The sequence below is a fragment of the Dermochelys coriacea genome, chromosome 1 (genome assembly GCF_009764565.3).
Source record: "Dermochelys coriacea isolate rDerCor1 chromosome 1, rDerCor1.pri.v4, whole genome shotgun sequence".
In the NCBI taxonomy this organism is placed as follows: Eukaryota; Metazoa; Chordata; order Testudines; family Dermochelyidae; genus Dermochelys; species Dermochelys coriacea.
Genome location: NC_050068.2, coordinates 240,319,907 through 240,336,075, shown reverse-complemented (window position 1 = coordinate 240,336,075; position 16,169 = coordinate 240,319,907). Strand labels below are relative to the sequence as shown.

The 16,169-nt window shown below is 40.0% G+C and overlaps 2 protein-coding genes across 3 annotated transcripts in view; one reads left to right on the top strand and one right to left on the bottom strand.

The window, feature by feature from the left end:
* The window catches only part of LOC119843778 (aldo-keto reductase family 1 member C3-like), a 47,320-nt gene extending 43,765 nt beyond the window's left edge, over positions 1-3,555 (bottom strand). For both annotated transcript variants that reach the window (XM_038373635.1, XM_038373645.1), the window contains exon 1: positions 3,079-3,555. In XM_038373635.1, the coding sequence (XP_038229563.1) occupies positions 3,079-3,141 (63 nt within the window). In that variant the 5' untranslated portion in view covers positions 3,142-3,555. The remainder of the gene's footprint in view (positions 1-3,078) is intronic.
* On the top strand, positions 1,257-14,763 carry LOC119843797 (aldo-keto reductase family 1 member B1-like). Its single transcript, XM_038373667.2, is given in 13 exon segments — positions 1,257-1,322; positions 5,236-5,252; positions 5,254-5,360; positions 5,363-5,400; positions 6,128-6,244; positions 7,011-7,088; positions 7,807-7,929; positions 9,746-9,852; positions 10,670-10,703; positions 10,953-11,000; positions 11,467-11,550; positions 12,827-12,909; positions 14,036-14,763. Coding segments are annotated over 13 exon segments (942 nt in total). The 3' UTR covers positions 14,076-14,763.
* Positions 14,764-16,169: the final 1,406 nt, after the last annotated feature.

Below are 16,169 nucleotides of genomic sequence, written 5' to 3'. Positions count from 1 at the left end.
TGATGGACCTCTTCTCAATGAGCTTATCTAATTCTTTTTTGAACCCAGATATACTTTTAGTCTTCACAAAATCCCCTTGCAATGAGTTCCACAAGTTGACTGTGTGGTGTGTGTAGTATTTCCTCTGGTTTGTTTTAAACCTGGTGCCTATAAATTTCATTAGGTGACCCCTCATTCTTGAGTTGTAAAGGGATAAACACTTTCTCCATAGCATTCATGATATCCCCTCTTAGTCTTCTCTTTTCTAAGAATGAAGAGTCCCAGTCTTCTTATTCTCTCTTCATATGGTAGCTGTTCCATACCCCTAATCATTTTTGTTGCCATTCTACTCCCCCCCCCATACACACTTTTTTTTGGAGATGGGAAGACCAGAACTGCATTCAATATTTAAGGTGTGGGTATACCATGGATTTATATAGTGGCATTGAGATATTTTCTGTGTTATCTATCCCTTGCCTAATGGTTCCTAAAATTCTGTGGTTTGATTGAAAACACCTGCTCACTGTGCAGTGGCAAAGAATTATCCACAATGACTCCAAAAATCTTTTAGTACGAGTTCTTTAAACCTCATAATTTTGTATGTATAGTTGGGATTATATTTTCCATTGTGCCTAGTCACCCAGTTTTGTGAGATCCCTTTGTAACTCTTCACAGTTAGCTTTAGACTTCACTATCTTGAGTAATTTGCATCATTTGCAGCTTTTCCACCTCACTGTTTATCCCCTTTCCAGATTGTTTATGAATATGTTGAACAGTGGTCCCAGTACTGATTCTTGGGGGACCCTGCTAGGTACCTCTCTCCATTGTGAAAATGGAGCATTTATTCCTACCCTTTGTTTCCTGTCAGTTAATGATCCATAACATAAGCAAAGTAAGCAGTTATGGGATAAGAGTTAAGAGACTTTGGTGAGGGACCTTGTCAAAGGCTTTCTGAAAGTCAATCTCCTCCCCCCCCCCACTTGCTTATTAACACCCTCAAAAATTCAAATTGTATAAAGGACACACATACAAAGCCTACTGCACACTTGCAGATTGTAATTCTGCATGGCTTCATAATCCTCCAAAGAGGAGAGGGAAGAGGCACAGAGCAAAACCTCCACCTTCTGAGGCTTCTCCCCTTCATTCTCCCTTCCCACTCCTATTTGCAGCTAATCACCAGAAAGTGGGTGGAGCAAGAACCTATTGAAGGCTTTTGTCAGGGTACTGCCCATTCTTTTACCGTGTTGCATTCCAAAGGGAATTAGAACAGACAAGCCATGACAACCTATGTGGAACTGAGCACAAACACAAAGATGCCCATCCTGGGACTAGGAAACTGGCAGGTAATGATGAGACCCAACTACTCCGGTACTGTACACATGCCTAGAGCAAGGCTAGTTTGTAACCTGTATGATACGATGAAACTGCTACAGGTCATCAAGCCTGTTGCAGCTGTCTCACCAAGAGAGTGCAACTCCTACCTGGAACTTATGGTCTCGAAATTCTGCAGGTGTGACTGTTCAGTTACAGCTTTCTTTACTTGTCAAATCTTTCGAGTGTGACTGTGTGGAGATTTGCTTTTTGATGTAAAAGCCGATGCCCCTGAAAACTGCTTCATGTGATTTTTTTAATATTCAGTGCTAATCTGTTAGAATGAATTTAAGTATCATCTACTGTAATTAACTGGATTTGCAAATGGAACTTTATAAATTGACATCCAAGTAGTTTTGTACAAAGCACCTTATTTCTGCATGGTACTTTCCAAACAAAAAGGAACTGTAGTATCTCACATTGCTGCTTTGGGGTGTAGGAGAAGGTTTTTAAGAGCCTCTTTAAATTAATTTTCAAGTAGGCGGCAAAATGGACAAATCTCACAAAAAACTGCAACATTAAAAAGATAAAAGGTGTTCAGCCCTATGTTTTATGAAAGCTCTGTAAAATGTTACATTGAAAATGAGAAGTGCCTGAAGAAGAAATATAGAAAGAATGTGTGTCAGAAAAGTTGTACTTATGTTTACACTTTTCAATTGCCCTCCTCTGTGTGGGTCTAATCACGAAAGGTGCTAAGTGCTTTCAGCTCCCATTGACTCCAGTGCTAATTGTGCATGCCCAGGATCTCTCAGGATGAGGCCCCTTAACTCATTATTGCAAGCATGGGATTGTAACATGATTTATCAGTGATAATTTGTGAAATCTTTGACAGGTTTGAGTGGTAGTTAGTCTGTATCAGAGAATGAGGCGTACTTATGGCACCTTTAACAAATTTATTTGGGCATAAGCTTTTGTGGGCTAAAACCCACTTTAAAACCCACTTCATCGGATATGAAGTGGGTTTTAGCCCACAAAAGCTTATGCCCAAATAAATTAGTCTGTCTCTCAAGTGTCACAAGTACTCTTCATTCTTTCTGCTGAAATCTTTGAATGAACCTGATAAGTGGGTCAGGCTGACTGGAAAGATTTTTGGATGCAAGAAGCCCCTATCTAAATGCAATGAAAAATTCAATGTTGATTTCCACAAAAAAATCACTAGGGTTATTTTGTCATTATTCAGTATGAATGTCACCACAGCAACCTCAACTGTATCTCTCTGTACTTACTAAATAGAGGAGTTTCAATTTGAGTACTGCATGACTATGTAAAGATAGATCCTGTTATAATGCAGGTACATAGTGTAAAAACACCACAAGGGATTATTCTCTGAATGTCTCATTGCAGACTTGTGTAACCATGCAACAAATTGCCAATCCTGTCTCTCCTTGCTCCACCAGCTAACACAAGGATCGCGTTTTGCTTCTTCACAAAAAGCTTTGTCTTCCACATTGCACTTTAGTACAGCAGCTCCTAGATACTGTACAGCATATTGTGTATCAGTGGTTCTCAAACATTTGTACTGGTGACCCTTTTCACATACCAAGCCTCCGAGCGTGACCCCCCCCCCATATAAATGAAAAACACTAATATATTTATCACCATTAAAAATGCTGGAGGCAAAGCAGGGTTTGGGGTGGAGGTTGACAGCTCACAGTTCCCCCCCCCCATGCAATAACTTCACAACCCCCCAGGGGTTGTATAGTGACTGACTGGGACAAGAGTACTTACCTCCTGACTGCTTCTTGTCAGCTGGGTGTGGCACTTCAGTCTTTTCCCCCCTGCTCTTGGCATCCTCTGTAGGTTGCTGACCTTGCTAGGCAGGTCTTCAGTGGCTCAGCTCTCTGGTCAAGTACCACAGTCAAATAGATGAACCCCCTCCAGAGTAGCAAAGAGTCCACAGTCAGTCCTCACCAGGGTCTTCAGGTCCTTTTTAATCCAGCCCTTCATTAGGGTTTAGCTATTTTGCCACTGGCAGGACCTGGGCCCACCAAATATTCCAGGTCCAAACCCAAGGACCCTATAAACAGCAGTCACATACCTCTGCCTCCTTTAATTAATTCCCTGGGCCTCTTCCCACCTGGTCTCTTTACTGCCATTCATTATCTTAGGGATGGAGCTCACAGGTCCTCTCACCCCCCAGGTTTCGCAAATACAGCCTATCAAGCTCCCTCAGGCCAGAGTTCCCCCTAACCCCAGCCATGAACTGATCTATTCAGCCCCTGCAGCTCCTTTTATTTGAGATTGCTGGCTCTGATTGGCTGCTTTTAGGCAGCCTCTCTAGGCAGCTCTGGGGGACCCACCTTTACTGTTCCTTCCTGGGGTGGGGTGGTGGTAGGATTGAGGGGCCTCCAGCAGGGGGCCACAAAGAGACTGGTACATCTTGGCATGCTGCCTCTTTTACATATGCCAGCTAGCTTTCCCAGGCTGCTGAAGGAACTGCAGTTAATGAATCTTATGCAAGAAATGAGATTAATTCAGACTGCAAGAGTTATACAAAAAGTACATATTCGCCAGAAGGGATAACTGGTTCCTGCTTATTTTTCTACCACATGCAAGAATCCAGGTAGGGTTTTTTTCTAAAGAGTAATAGAATTTAAGGCCAGAAGGGACCACCAGATCATCTAGTTTGACCTCCTGTATGTCACAGGCCACCAACATTACCCAGCACCCCAACCAAGCAGCCTTTGATCTGCAGGACTTAGAACTATGTGCTTAAAAAAAAGGGATCAGTGATTATATTGTTAATCTTATAATGCATTAAATATAGGAATGTGTAGTTCTGCTTTTGCTGCAAGTTCTTACTTGAGATGCCTCCCCTCTTTCCACTTGACTTGGTATAAGGTTGTCAAACAAATTTTCAGTGTTCTTTTCCAGCCAAGAAAGTTATGTGGTTTCATATTGATAATGAATCCTAAACTATGTGCCTTATCCAGAGAGTGGCACTTTCTATAATATTTTGCATTGTATCTACATATGCCTCCTGTCCCAGCTCCTCAATAGCAGATTTGTTTATGTCCAAGAGTCAAGAGAATTTCCAGTGATTATGTCTTTCCTCGTGTTTCCCAATACCCCACCTTAAAACTGGTTTCTCCTCTTTTTCTCCCTCGGCAAATTATAACTTAATTCCAGGTGTTGATTCCAAGTAACTCAACATTGATTCCATGGTCAGTTTAGCAGAGCTCTTCAAAAGTTATCCTGTCAATTTCTCACTCTCAGAATGACTGGCTGCAAAGGAAATGTTAAGCAGGTGAATGAAGGTTTCCAACAGGGATGTGGAGAATCTCCTGGAGGGCACTCCTCTAATGAGACAGTGTCATGACCAGTTACTTTCAGCCAGGGAGGACTGGAGAATTGTATCATGTTTTCCTTCCTCCACACTCTCAGTCTGATGTCTCCAGGAACATGTACTTACGTTGTAGGGAATGGACTAAAGAATTCTTGCAAAGTTTCCATGTACAGATCTTGGAGTCTGTTATTGCGTTTTCAAAGCAAATGTTGAGCAATATGATTACCATACCTTACTTTGACTCCCATTCCTTGAGATTTGCCCACCCTCTTGATCTACATGATTGGCCATCTGGGCAGATTTCACCCTAAATAGATGCATATGGCATGGCACACTCTGGTATCTATCTTGTCTATGGTATTTCTTGGGTGCCTATTACCATAATCTGTGAGTGCCAGTCACAGGTGGCTTAAGACTCAAGGTTGTCACTGGTTGTTTTGTTCCATAAAGCACACTGAAAATGGGAATCAAATCCGGATTACTGGATTACTACTGGATTAATACTACATGATTTTAGGGGAGGATGAACCATTATCACACTGGAAAGCTGGAAATATTTTCCAGATATTTAAATTTCTGACTTTCTCTTTTCATTTCAGTCCCCCATTGGGAAAGTGAGAGGCAGTCAAGTTTGCCATTGATGTTGGATACTACCAGTTTGACTGTGCCTATGTGTACCAGAATGAAAATGAAATAGGGATTGCGATCCAAGAGAAAATTGAGGAGTGACACAGGAGGACCTCTTTGTTGTCAGTAAGGGTAAGGTACTGCCTTTGTTCTCTTGAGTCTAAGTATGGGGTCAGGTTGATGACTGGGAGGAAAAGAGACAAAGATCACATAATGCAAAGGGCAGGCTCCATGGAGTAAAGCTAGTCAGGAAATTAACCCCTTAATACTGTATCCACTATTTATTAATTTTGTTTTCTTTATTCCAGTAGTCAAGTAAAGGGGATGGAGGGAAGGAAAAAAGAAACTCTTAAAAAATCCGTGGTTGATTAGAATGCACTTTTCTGTGTACTCCTCTTTTGCCAGCAATAGAGCAGGAACTTAGCCTCTTCTTTCAGTGACCCTGAGGAAGAAAGCATGGCTACAATATTCTTGCTCATTCCTGCTGCAGGTTTGAATTATTAACTCTTGTATGTTAGGTTTTCTCCCCAGCAGCAACAAGGGTAAGAAAGAAATTGGTTTCTACCTACTGGAAAACTTGTGAGTGGGTCTTCACCAATCTTGCATTTTTGCATTATTTTCTTTAATTGCTGTCTTAACTGGTGACGTTTTACTATATTTTAATCTGACAGAATCCTAATTTAGTCAAGTGTACTGCCAGTGACAAAATTAACTGCAAGAATATACCCATCAACGCCACCTCCCCTGTAGATGAATGGCATAATATTCCCAGACCTGCCTCTGGTAGATGTGACATTCCCCTGTCCTGCTGCGGATTTCATTTGCCTGTGAAGTCAACTGTCATGCTTAGTTTTCTCTCTCTAGCTGTGGTGCACATTTCATGAGAAATCCATGGTGAAGGGAGCATGCCAGAATATGCTTGCTGCACTGAAATTGGATTATTTGGACCTCTACCTGATGCACTGGCCCATGGGATTCAAGGTACTGTGACTTTAACTCTTCTAAGCCTTTCTGTCAGAGTCCTAGGGAGGCAATTTCCTCTTCTTAGCAGTCATGCCATAATTATCTTCTAACCAGGCAAGGAAGACTAGACTTTCTTCAGAGTGTATTGGTGCCACTCCCAGTATCCTCCGGAAAGTAGTGCTGCCCTGGACTGGTAAGGCAGTAGCTATCTTGCAAGGTCATTCTTATGATACGTCTATGCTGCAGCTGTGCTACTGTGCTACTGTAATGTAGTCTTTTTGTCATTCTTATTTTCTTTCTTTTTCTAGCCCTTCTGGATTAGAGAGTAATTGATCCAAATCAAATCCAGGTCTCTTGGCTCATAATATCTAGTCATTTGGCTGTCTATAATATTCTACAATATTCCTGTCTGATGATGTCTATGTTCTGAATGCTTATCTACCTCTATCTTTACTGGAAAGATAGCTAATTCTCAGCTCCCTACTGCAGGACTGTTCTGTCAACCTCCAGAGAGCTCCTATAAGCTGACAGAAGCACTGATAAACTTCTGTCTTTCCTCTGCTTGTAGTTGCAAGTCATACTGATTGGCATGGTGCCAGTCTGCTCAGAAACTAACTAGTTTAATAAGTAATTCTTTTTTCCTTCTTTTTGCCCCTCAAAGCTCAAGTCGGGACACCCTGTATAAATCTACCTTCACTCACTTGCAGATTTAAAGAAAAACAAACAAAAAAACCCAATAGATAATTCAGCATGGAGGATATCTTTATCTACCTTACAATGACAGGCCGGAGAAGAACCGCTTCCTGCAGATGAGAGCAGCATGATCATTCCAAGTGACACAGATTTTCTGGACACATGGGAGGTGGGTTAACTGATGATTTGAGATTCCCTTTGTTTCTGTCAGAAATGCTATTGGATGAGGGTGGCAACAGGAACTGTGTGTGCTCAACAGTGCTACGCTAAGCCTTCAGGAGAAAGAATGAGATAGTAAGTCACCAGATTTAGAAGGAACACTTGGGAATCTTGTTCTTTTCTCCATTCTGTCAGATGGGAAATGAATCAAGTCTTATTGATGATTTACAGGAATAAAAAGGAAACTGCAGGCTGATACTAATGATAACAAGCACAAAAAGAAAACTGTTCTTAAAAGAGAATGAGATGTCTCTGCCTCCTAAAAGAAGGATGCAGCGGACTATTTTTTGTGTATCCCCTTTCTCAGCTAGCCTCTGGGACCTGCAAAACATGATGTATTTGGCAGGTCCAACTACCTGATTTATCATTTGGTTTTGTGAAAGAAAATAGGCAAGTTAACAATAAGACCACGAACACTTTGTCCCATGTATGTCTACATGGAAAAACTGACTTGCATAACTTTTCTGGAATAACTCTGAAAGAAAAGTGACATTATTCCAAAATTATTACTCTGCTTTGTGAGCAGACTAATTATTCTGGAATAAAATTACTTTTATTCTGGAATAGTGTGTTCACAGGGGGAGTTATTCCAGAATAGCTGCCAGTCAATTTCCCTGTGTTGATAAACCCTTTGTTATATAGAATGTCTGATTCTCTTGTATCCTTAGGCTATGGAAGAGCTGGTGGATGCAGGATTGGCAAAATCCATTGGAATCTCCAACTTTAACTATGAACAGATAAAGAGGCTCTTGAACAAACCTGATTTAAAATACAAACCAGTGAATAATCAGGTAGACAGTTTATAGACTCATTAATGTTGGCAGAACACTTGTCTGAAGGATGCTGCAGGCAGAAGATGTGACTTGTATGTGTGTCTGTGTATGTTTGAGAAGGATGTAATTGGTTAATGGACAGAATGGACCATTTAATGAGTTTTTCTATGATTCATATAATTAGAGTTGTTCAAAACTTGGAATTTCCATCCTGTGGGAAATTCAGACATTTAACATTTTTTTTTGTTCTAAGTTCAAATTTCAAAATCGCTCACAGAATAAAATTTCTGAAAAAAATTTAGTTTCAGGTAAATTGAGACATTGTTTCTATTTTGATTTTTTAATGTATTTTAATTGTTTTATATTTTATATTATAAATTGATAATTGTTTTTTAAAATTGATATTCTAATTGCTAAGTAGTATTCTAATTGTTAGTTTGCTTGGTAATTGGTATTCTAATTGGTTTGGTAACTGGTACTCTTTGCTATTCTAACTGATCATTTGTAATTGTTATTCTAATTGGTAACTGATCTGGTAATTTGTATAATATAAAAATAAAAAATAAAAAAATATAAAAATGTAAAATAAAAATTTTTGAAATAAAAAGTCATTCTGAAACACCAAATTGAAATGTTCCATGGTGATAAGGTCAAAATGGAAACCCGAACATTTCAACTGCATTAAAAATAAAAAATACACAATTAGTGAACACCTGTGAAAAGCTGGTTTAGTTGCCCCAAGTCAGTCACTCTGTGGCATATTACCAAGGGGAAGCAAGCTTAGCACAAGGTTGTGCTTAATCAACAATGAGATGGAGGTTGTGTACAATAAAAAATTTTAGATCACAAGAAACTAAAAGTACAAACCAAGTCAGTTCTTTAACTACTCCTTGCAGGAGGAGTGCCTTTAGATAATTTACAGTACAATAGAACCTCAGAGATAGGAATACCAGAGTGATGGACTTACCAGTCAACTGGCCACCCTGTGAAACCGAAAGTCATCAATCAGGCAGTAGCGGAGACCAAAAAAAGACAAAAAGGAACCCCCCACCCCAAACACCAGCAAATACTGAGCTGCCTCCCAGCTTTAGCCCTGGGGCTCATGGCTTCAGCCACTGGGTAGGGTAGAGGGGAGGGGGGTTGGGGCTGCAGCTGCAGGGTGTGGGTGGGGGCGGCTGGGGACTTCTGACCCTCGGGAGCACTGGGGCTCAGGGCTTTAGACTGTGGGGAGCACTGGGGCTTGGGGCTTCAGCCCTGCGAGGGTCGCCGGGGCTCTAGCTGTGAGCGGAGCGCCAGTTTCAGCCCCAGCATTCCCCCCCCATAGCTAAAGCCCTGATGCCTGGCAACTCCCCTGGGACTGAAGCCCTGATCCTTGATGTCCCCCACGAGGCTGAAGCTGGGAACAGAGAGGCAAGACTGAAGCCTTAAGCCCCAGTGCTTCCCCCAGGTCTAAAGCCCTGAGCCCTGATGTTTCCAGAGGGCAGAAGCCCTGAGCCCCCTGCCAAGAGCCCTGGCGGCCCCTAGGGTCAGAAGCCCTGACCCCCCTCCCCACCCTGAGCCTGCAGCCCCAACTCCCCGGTGACTGAAGTCTGTAATGTTTTGTTCAGAGTTAATATTTCAGAGTTATGGACAGCCTCCATTCCTGAGGTGTCTGTAACTCTAAGGTTCTACTATATATTGACTAGTTCCAAAAGAAGCTATCTTCTGTAGGTTAGGGGGGATATATTCTATGGAGAAGCTTGTGCTACTATATATCTTTCTGTACTCAGTGTCTGTACTCTGAAGAACAGTAGTACAGTCTGCCTCTGCGTAAACTTAGTGTTCATGCTTGTAGATCGAGAGCTACACATACCTTCCTCATGAAGAGCTGGTTAAGTATTGCCAGACCCAAGGGATTGCTGTCACTGCATACTGTCCCCTTGGAGCTCCCAACTGGCCTTGGTAAGAATGTTTTCTATATCTTGTTTTCTTTTTAGGAGTGATTTCAATAAACTAATATTTGTATATTATCATAGCTGGATGAAATAAAAAATGAAGAAAATTGATAAAATATTGTAGATTACAAAACCTCAAAATTTCTCTTAAATCTGCACAATTACATAGAAACCATGAATCTCTTATTGAATTAATGGATTAATGTGTGGGACTCAGTCTGACTGGATTTATGTATTTTAATAGAAAAACAAGCAATTATTTTGTGAACTGGTAAATAAAATTCTTAGTTGAATTCTGATACATTTATTTAACATTCTTTAACAACTTAATGAAAAATTAGAAAATCATAATCAAACACCTGTCATGAAAACATCAGTTTCATGCATTCATTCTAACAAACATATGGTGAGCTTGAGATTGTCTCTGGTTCTAATCTTCAAACCCGCTAGACTACCTCGAAGACATCCACTCTCCATCCATTCCTACAAGAGAAACTGGGATCATGAAGGATGAAACTCTTGGGAGTCAGAGGGAAGGTATTCTCGGTGCTAAGTCCTAGACTATAGAACATCTTATTGGAGTATATTGGAACGAGCTATATCTAACTTCTAAGCTAAACTCAGCTATTCACAGATGCCTACTCATGATAAAATAATGTGAAGAATGATGTTTGGGGGGAGAGGAGCAATGTGATGGGGTGAATTAAAGTATGCCATAAATTCTTTTGTTCCTAAATTACCAATTATCTTATGAACCCTATGATGTTTAGTGGTGGAAACACAATTATCTTTTCCATCAAAGTGTCTACTCTTTATTTTTGTAGGCCCAAGTCTGAGGACTTTTTCCTCTTGGATGACCCCAAGATTAGGAAAAAGAAAAGGAGTACTTGTGGCACCTTAGAGACTAACAAATTTATTTGAGCATAAGCTTTCGCGAGCTACAGCTCATTTCATCGGATGCATTTGGTGGTTTCCACCAAATGCATCCGATGAAGTGAGCTGTAGCTCACGAAAGCTTATGCTCAAATAAATTTGTTAGTCTCTAAGGTGCCACAAGTACTCCTTTTCTTTTTACGAATACAGACTAACACGGCTGCTACTCTGAAACCCAAGATTAGGGAAATTGCAGCTAAGTACAGCAAAACCTCAGCTCATGTACAGACTCATTGTACAACATTTTTTTCCTTTCTAAAATGTCATCCTCTTATGCTGGCTAACATCTTTCACAAAGGAATTGCGCCCAATTCTGCTCCCTGTTACGTTTTCTTTATAGCGTGTTGCTTTAAATATTTGTTTTTAATATGACTGCATTACAGAAGGAATGGGGAAAGATTATTGACCACTAAACTGTGAAATTAAGGGCATTAGCTAGAAAGGGGTAGCTGCATCTTTCATATGCATCACCATTAGTCAACCTTTTCAGTCAGTGGCAGTCACTAGTTGCCATCTTGGTCTCATGAATACTAGTAATAAATGAGTATTTGCAAAAATTAGGGTGGCTCTGCTACATTGCTTCCTCCTGTGGTAACTCTTTGATCTAGGAGATTTATTCACTATTGAATGTGAAAGTAGGCATGGCATTGTCTTCTCAATTTGCCACATTTCTGATTTGTTGCTATAGGTTCTGATCCAGTTCCACATCCAAAGAAATGTGAGTGTAATTCCCAAGTCTGTCACTCCACATCGTATTGAGGAGAATTTTAAGGTAATGTTGCAAATAAGATACTTATAGGTTCTGTTGCAAGTTTACACAGGAAACCTGCTTTACTTTACCAATATCACTGTTTTCCCTTATACTTAGAACAGGAAATAACTGGGGTCTCTCAGATATGACTATATGATAACATGGTAAATGCTGAAGGTTTTTTTTGAAATGGCAACCACTCAGCTTACTTCATTAGAACAACCAGCAAACAAATAAATGTGAAACCAAATCCTCCCTCTGGAAGAGGTGACCTAACAGTTTGATTTAAAATTCTATTAGTGAGTTGCCTGATTACATATACTACTTTGTTTCAAAATATGGTCTCTCTCTCTCCATCATCATGTCAGTTCAATGCTAGACCATTCCAAAACACCTGAATCCCTTTGTTTAATGTACATGATTTCCCCATACTCAGTTGATTCTTCTAGACTCCGATAACCACATAACAACTAAGAATTTGGAAACAACTAAAATAAATAGAATTCTCATTAACACTGTCACCTCTTTGAGGTAACACCCACATATTTGAAACTAAGCCAGACACTTATACCTACAACAATTCTTAAGTACTAACACAGGCTACACTGTGGTTACCACTAATGAAGGGCCAAACACTGCAGTACTTATACTAAAGTAAATATCCCACTGAATACACGAGAAATGGCCTGAGTAATGGTTTGAAGGATCAGGCCATGCAAACATATCTTTTCTTCCTCTGAATTATCCCTCATTTGTAAACATTTGAAAGTCTACCTGAACTATCTTTTTCAGCAAAATAAAATAAAAATTGATCTTGTCAGTGAGTTGAGTGGTTAGTGACATCCTAAATTATAATATAAGAACCTAGCGGGTAGAATCATTCCGTTTTGTATTGTAGAGTGGTTTTCATAATTCAAGGCCAAAATTTGGAACATGGCACTAATAATTCAGCATATAAATTAAGTGACCTGATACTCACAGGTGCTGAGCACTTGCAGAGATATCACAAGTCCCTTTGACTAAATTAAGAGTTGAAACTGTGAAAATCAGGCAACTTAATTTATATGCCTGGCTTTACGTACCTCACATTTAAAATTTTGGTTCATATATTTTATTACCCACTCAGAAATGGGGGCATTCATTGTAACATTTGTTCATGAAGTTGTGTTCCTTCTGTCACCTAAACAACTATAATGCATTCTTCCTCATCTCTGCAGTATCCTTACCTGGAAGCCACTTAAACTTTCCTCTTGTACATCTTATTTTGTGTGTCTGTCTCTCTCGCTCTCTTTTTAAGGTATTTGACTTTGAAATGACTAAAGAGGAGATGGAAACCATCCTCCGCTTTAAGAGGAGATGTAGAATCTGTCCCATAAGCATGTGAGTGTCTCTTCTCATCTAGCAGAATGCATAACAAATCCACATTTATTGTAGAACATTTATATCCTCATTTTTAAATGGTGAGTAGGAAACTGAACAATGGACCTCTAACAAAATGTCATATTCAAAGCCACTGAAATCCCATGCTAGCATTCACTAGAATACTAGTCAGCTTGCACCCTTTTGCAGAATTGTGATTTATACAGGGTTTATCATGTTAAAATAGCTTTTAATATGTAGATGTCAAGGTACTATGAGCTAAACATGTGTTAGCAAATTAAAATAGACTTACAGCTCCAAAATAGCTAGGCTTCAGATTTCTTGATTTTTTTTTTTTTTGCTACTCATCTGACTAAAAGATGTTCAGTGTAAAATTACAATTCAGAAATTAATGTTCTACTAGATAAGTTTCAGAGTAGCAGCTGTGTTAGTCTGTATTTGCAAAAAGAAAAGGAGTACTTGTGGTACCTTAGAGACTAACAAATTTATTTGAGCATAAGCTTTCGTGAGCTATAGCTCACTTCATCGGTAAGCTTATCCTTTTAAGTTAGTAAGTCGAGAAAAGAAAGGTCATGTACTACCTACACAGAAATTATTAATGTAGGGTCTATATTGTAGAGTGGTTGGACCCTGACATTTAAGATCTATTCCTAGCTCTGCTATTTATTCTCTTTTCCCAATATAACAATCTGTGAAGTGACTACTACAGCCATACTGTACCTCAGATATGTGTGGCTTAATACTGCAAAGAAATTTGGTAGCCTCAGATGAGGTGTGCTAAATAAGTGAGAAGCATATTCCTTTTGACATCAAGATCATAATGTAAAATCTGAAACAGTTACAAATCTACAGGGGAAAACTACCTTTTGAATGACAGGAGTTCAAGCCTGCCTATTTAAATTACAGAATATCCAAATCCTCTATTGATTACAAAAAGCAGAGTGTTAGCATGAATTATCCTGTATAAGTTAGGACAGTGAGGGAGGCTGGATAAACACTTTAAATATTCACTATAATTAGAGATTATGCACATTTCAAACTCCTCTCTTTAACCTTGAGACTGCATCAATGCTGACCCTTGTAGTGTTCACTGTAAGAACTTTAGAATAACTCACTCTTTCTTTAGGTGCACAAATCACAAGGAGTATACTTTCAGAGAAGATTAAACCTGGCATTGTCTTGACATTCTTCAGGGCTTAGAATGATTGTATTCTGCTGATCCTTTAGTCTGGTTAGCTGAACTGATGAGCATGTTCATGTGCACTATACAATTATGGCATCATTTAAGCACCAGTGTAAATGCATTATGTACTGGCTGCTGGCAGAGGAGATACAGGAAGCTTGAAGGATAAAGCCTGAAGACAGTCCAATTTGCTGCCCTTACATCTACTATTACTACTGTAGTCCTTTAGCTGTTTGAGATTTTGTTTTTACAATATAAATGCATGTTTTCCCCTTTAGTAAAATTTATTCCACAGGCTGTTAGTAATGAAACAGGTAAACAAGTCTTAATAATCATTGACCTATGGGCCTTGTGAACGAGTTTCTAGCAATTAAACTAAACAGTTTTTGTAGCCATATTAACAGAATGCTCATGGCATTTGGACTGATTACTATAGTAAGAGAATCGTGTGCACTAGCATTAAGACACCTAGGCCAGCATTAAAACCTAATTTAATCTAAGATATGTTGACACCTAAATACATAGGCATAAAACAGCTCATTCAGTTTCAAGAAGCCTTCATGAGAGAAGTGGATGTAAATTCTTTGTTGCTATAATTTCATTTAATGCAAGGGAGTGGAATAGTTAGACTTTAAGATGTTTAGATTAGACTATATTACTGTGTATTTATACATAGGGCCCTACCAAATTCACAGCCATGAAAAACGTGTCAGTCTATGAAATCTGGTCTTATGTGCTTTTACTCTACATCATACAGATTTCATGGTGGAGACCCATGTTTCTCAAATTGGGGGTCCTGACCTGAAAGGGAGTTGCAGGAGGGGTCAGAAGATTATTAAGGGGATTGTGGTATTGCCACTCTTACTTCTGCACTGCTGCCTTCAGGGCTGGGTGGCTGGAGAGTGGCAGCTACTGACTGAGGGCCCAGCTCTGCAGGCAGCAGCACAGAAGTAAGAGTAGCAATACCACACCATGCCATCCTTTCTTCTGCACTGCTGCTAGCAGCAGCTCTGCCTTCAGAGCTGCGCTCCTGGCCAGCAGCTGCTGCTCTCCAGCTGCCCAGCTCTGAAGGTAGTGCCACTGCCACCAGCAACACAGAAGTAAGGGTAGCAGTACTGCAACCCCCTCCCCCACCACACACACCTCCTTTGTGGATCAGGACTCCTACAATTACAACACCATGACATTTCAGATTTAAGTAGCTGAAATCATAAAATTTATGATTTTTAAAATCCTATGACTGAAATTGACCAAAACAGGCCATGACTTTGGTAGGGCCTTACTTATAGGGCATTTAATGGAATGAATCTTCCCTTCCCCCAAGCTTAGTTATGGCCTTTAGGTGCTGCTACACTACTACTACTACTGAGCCCCCAGAATCTGTGGCTGAAGACAGAATGAGTAGTATTTTAAGATACTACAGCTTCACATACAATAATGATGCACTGCTAATACATTTTGTATCTATTGTTAGGGAACATGGGGCTGCTTAAACTTAAAGCAATAGCCACTGCTGAATGAGTTTCCTGCAGTTCCCGATAAGCTAGCTGTGTTTGTTTTAATTTTCCTCACTTTGTAACCCTCTCCCAGTCTGATAGAGGAGAACAGCTGTTTTGAACAGTGAGCTGAATCAGAAACCGACACCAAGCAAGAGTAGATAAATGGGGGGGGGGGGGGGGGAAGGAAAGAAAGACAAGAAAGAGTTGTTATGGAAGCTAAACAGGAAACTTCACCTCAAGCATATTCCTTCCCCTTTACTGAGTTCCATTATTTAGTGCAGCTTGTGCTTTTCTACAAGTCTACAGTAGCCTCTACAACTGGTGAGGTGCTACCATTAACTTGTGTTAGTCAAGATTCATTGCTACTGAACTCAAACTGATGACTGAAGTTTGAATGTTGCCCTAGGTCCCCTCACAGTATAACAAGAGGACAAAGTTGATGAGTGTGATTAGAATACAGGACTAGGAGGTAGGCTGCTTGGCTCTAACAGACTTTGTAGGACCTCCACCAGATGACTTTGTGCACTGCAATTTGCTTATCTATAAAAGGAGAAAAACAGGGACCTGTGTGAGAGGCT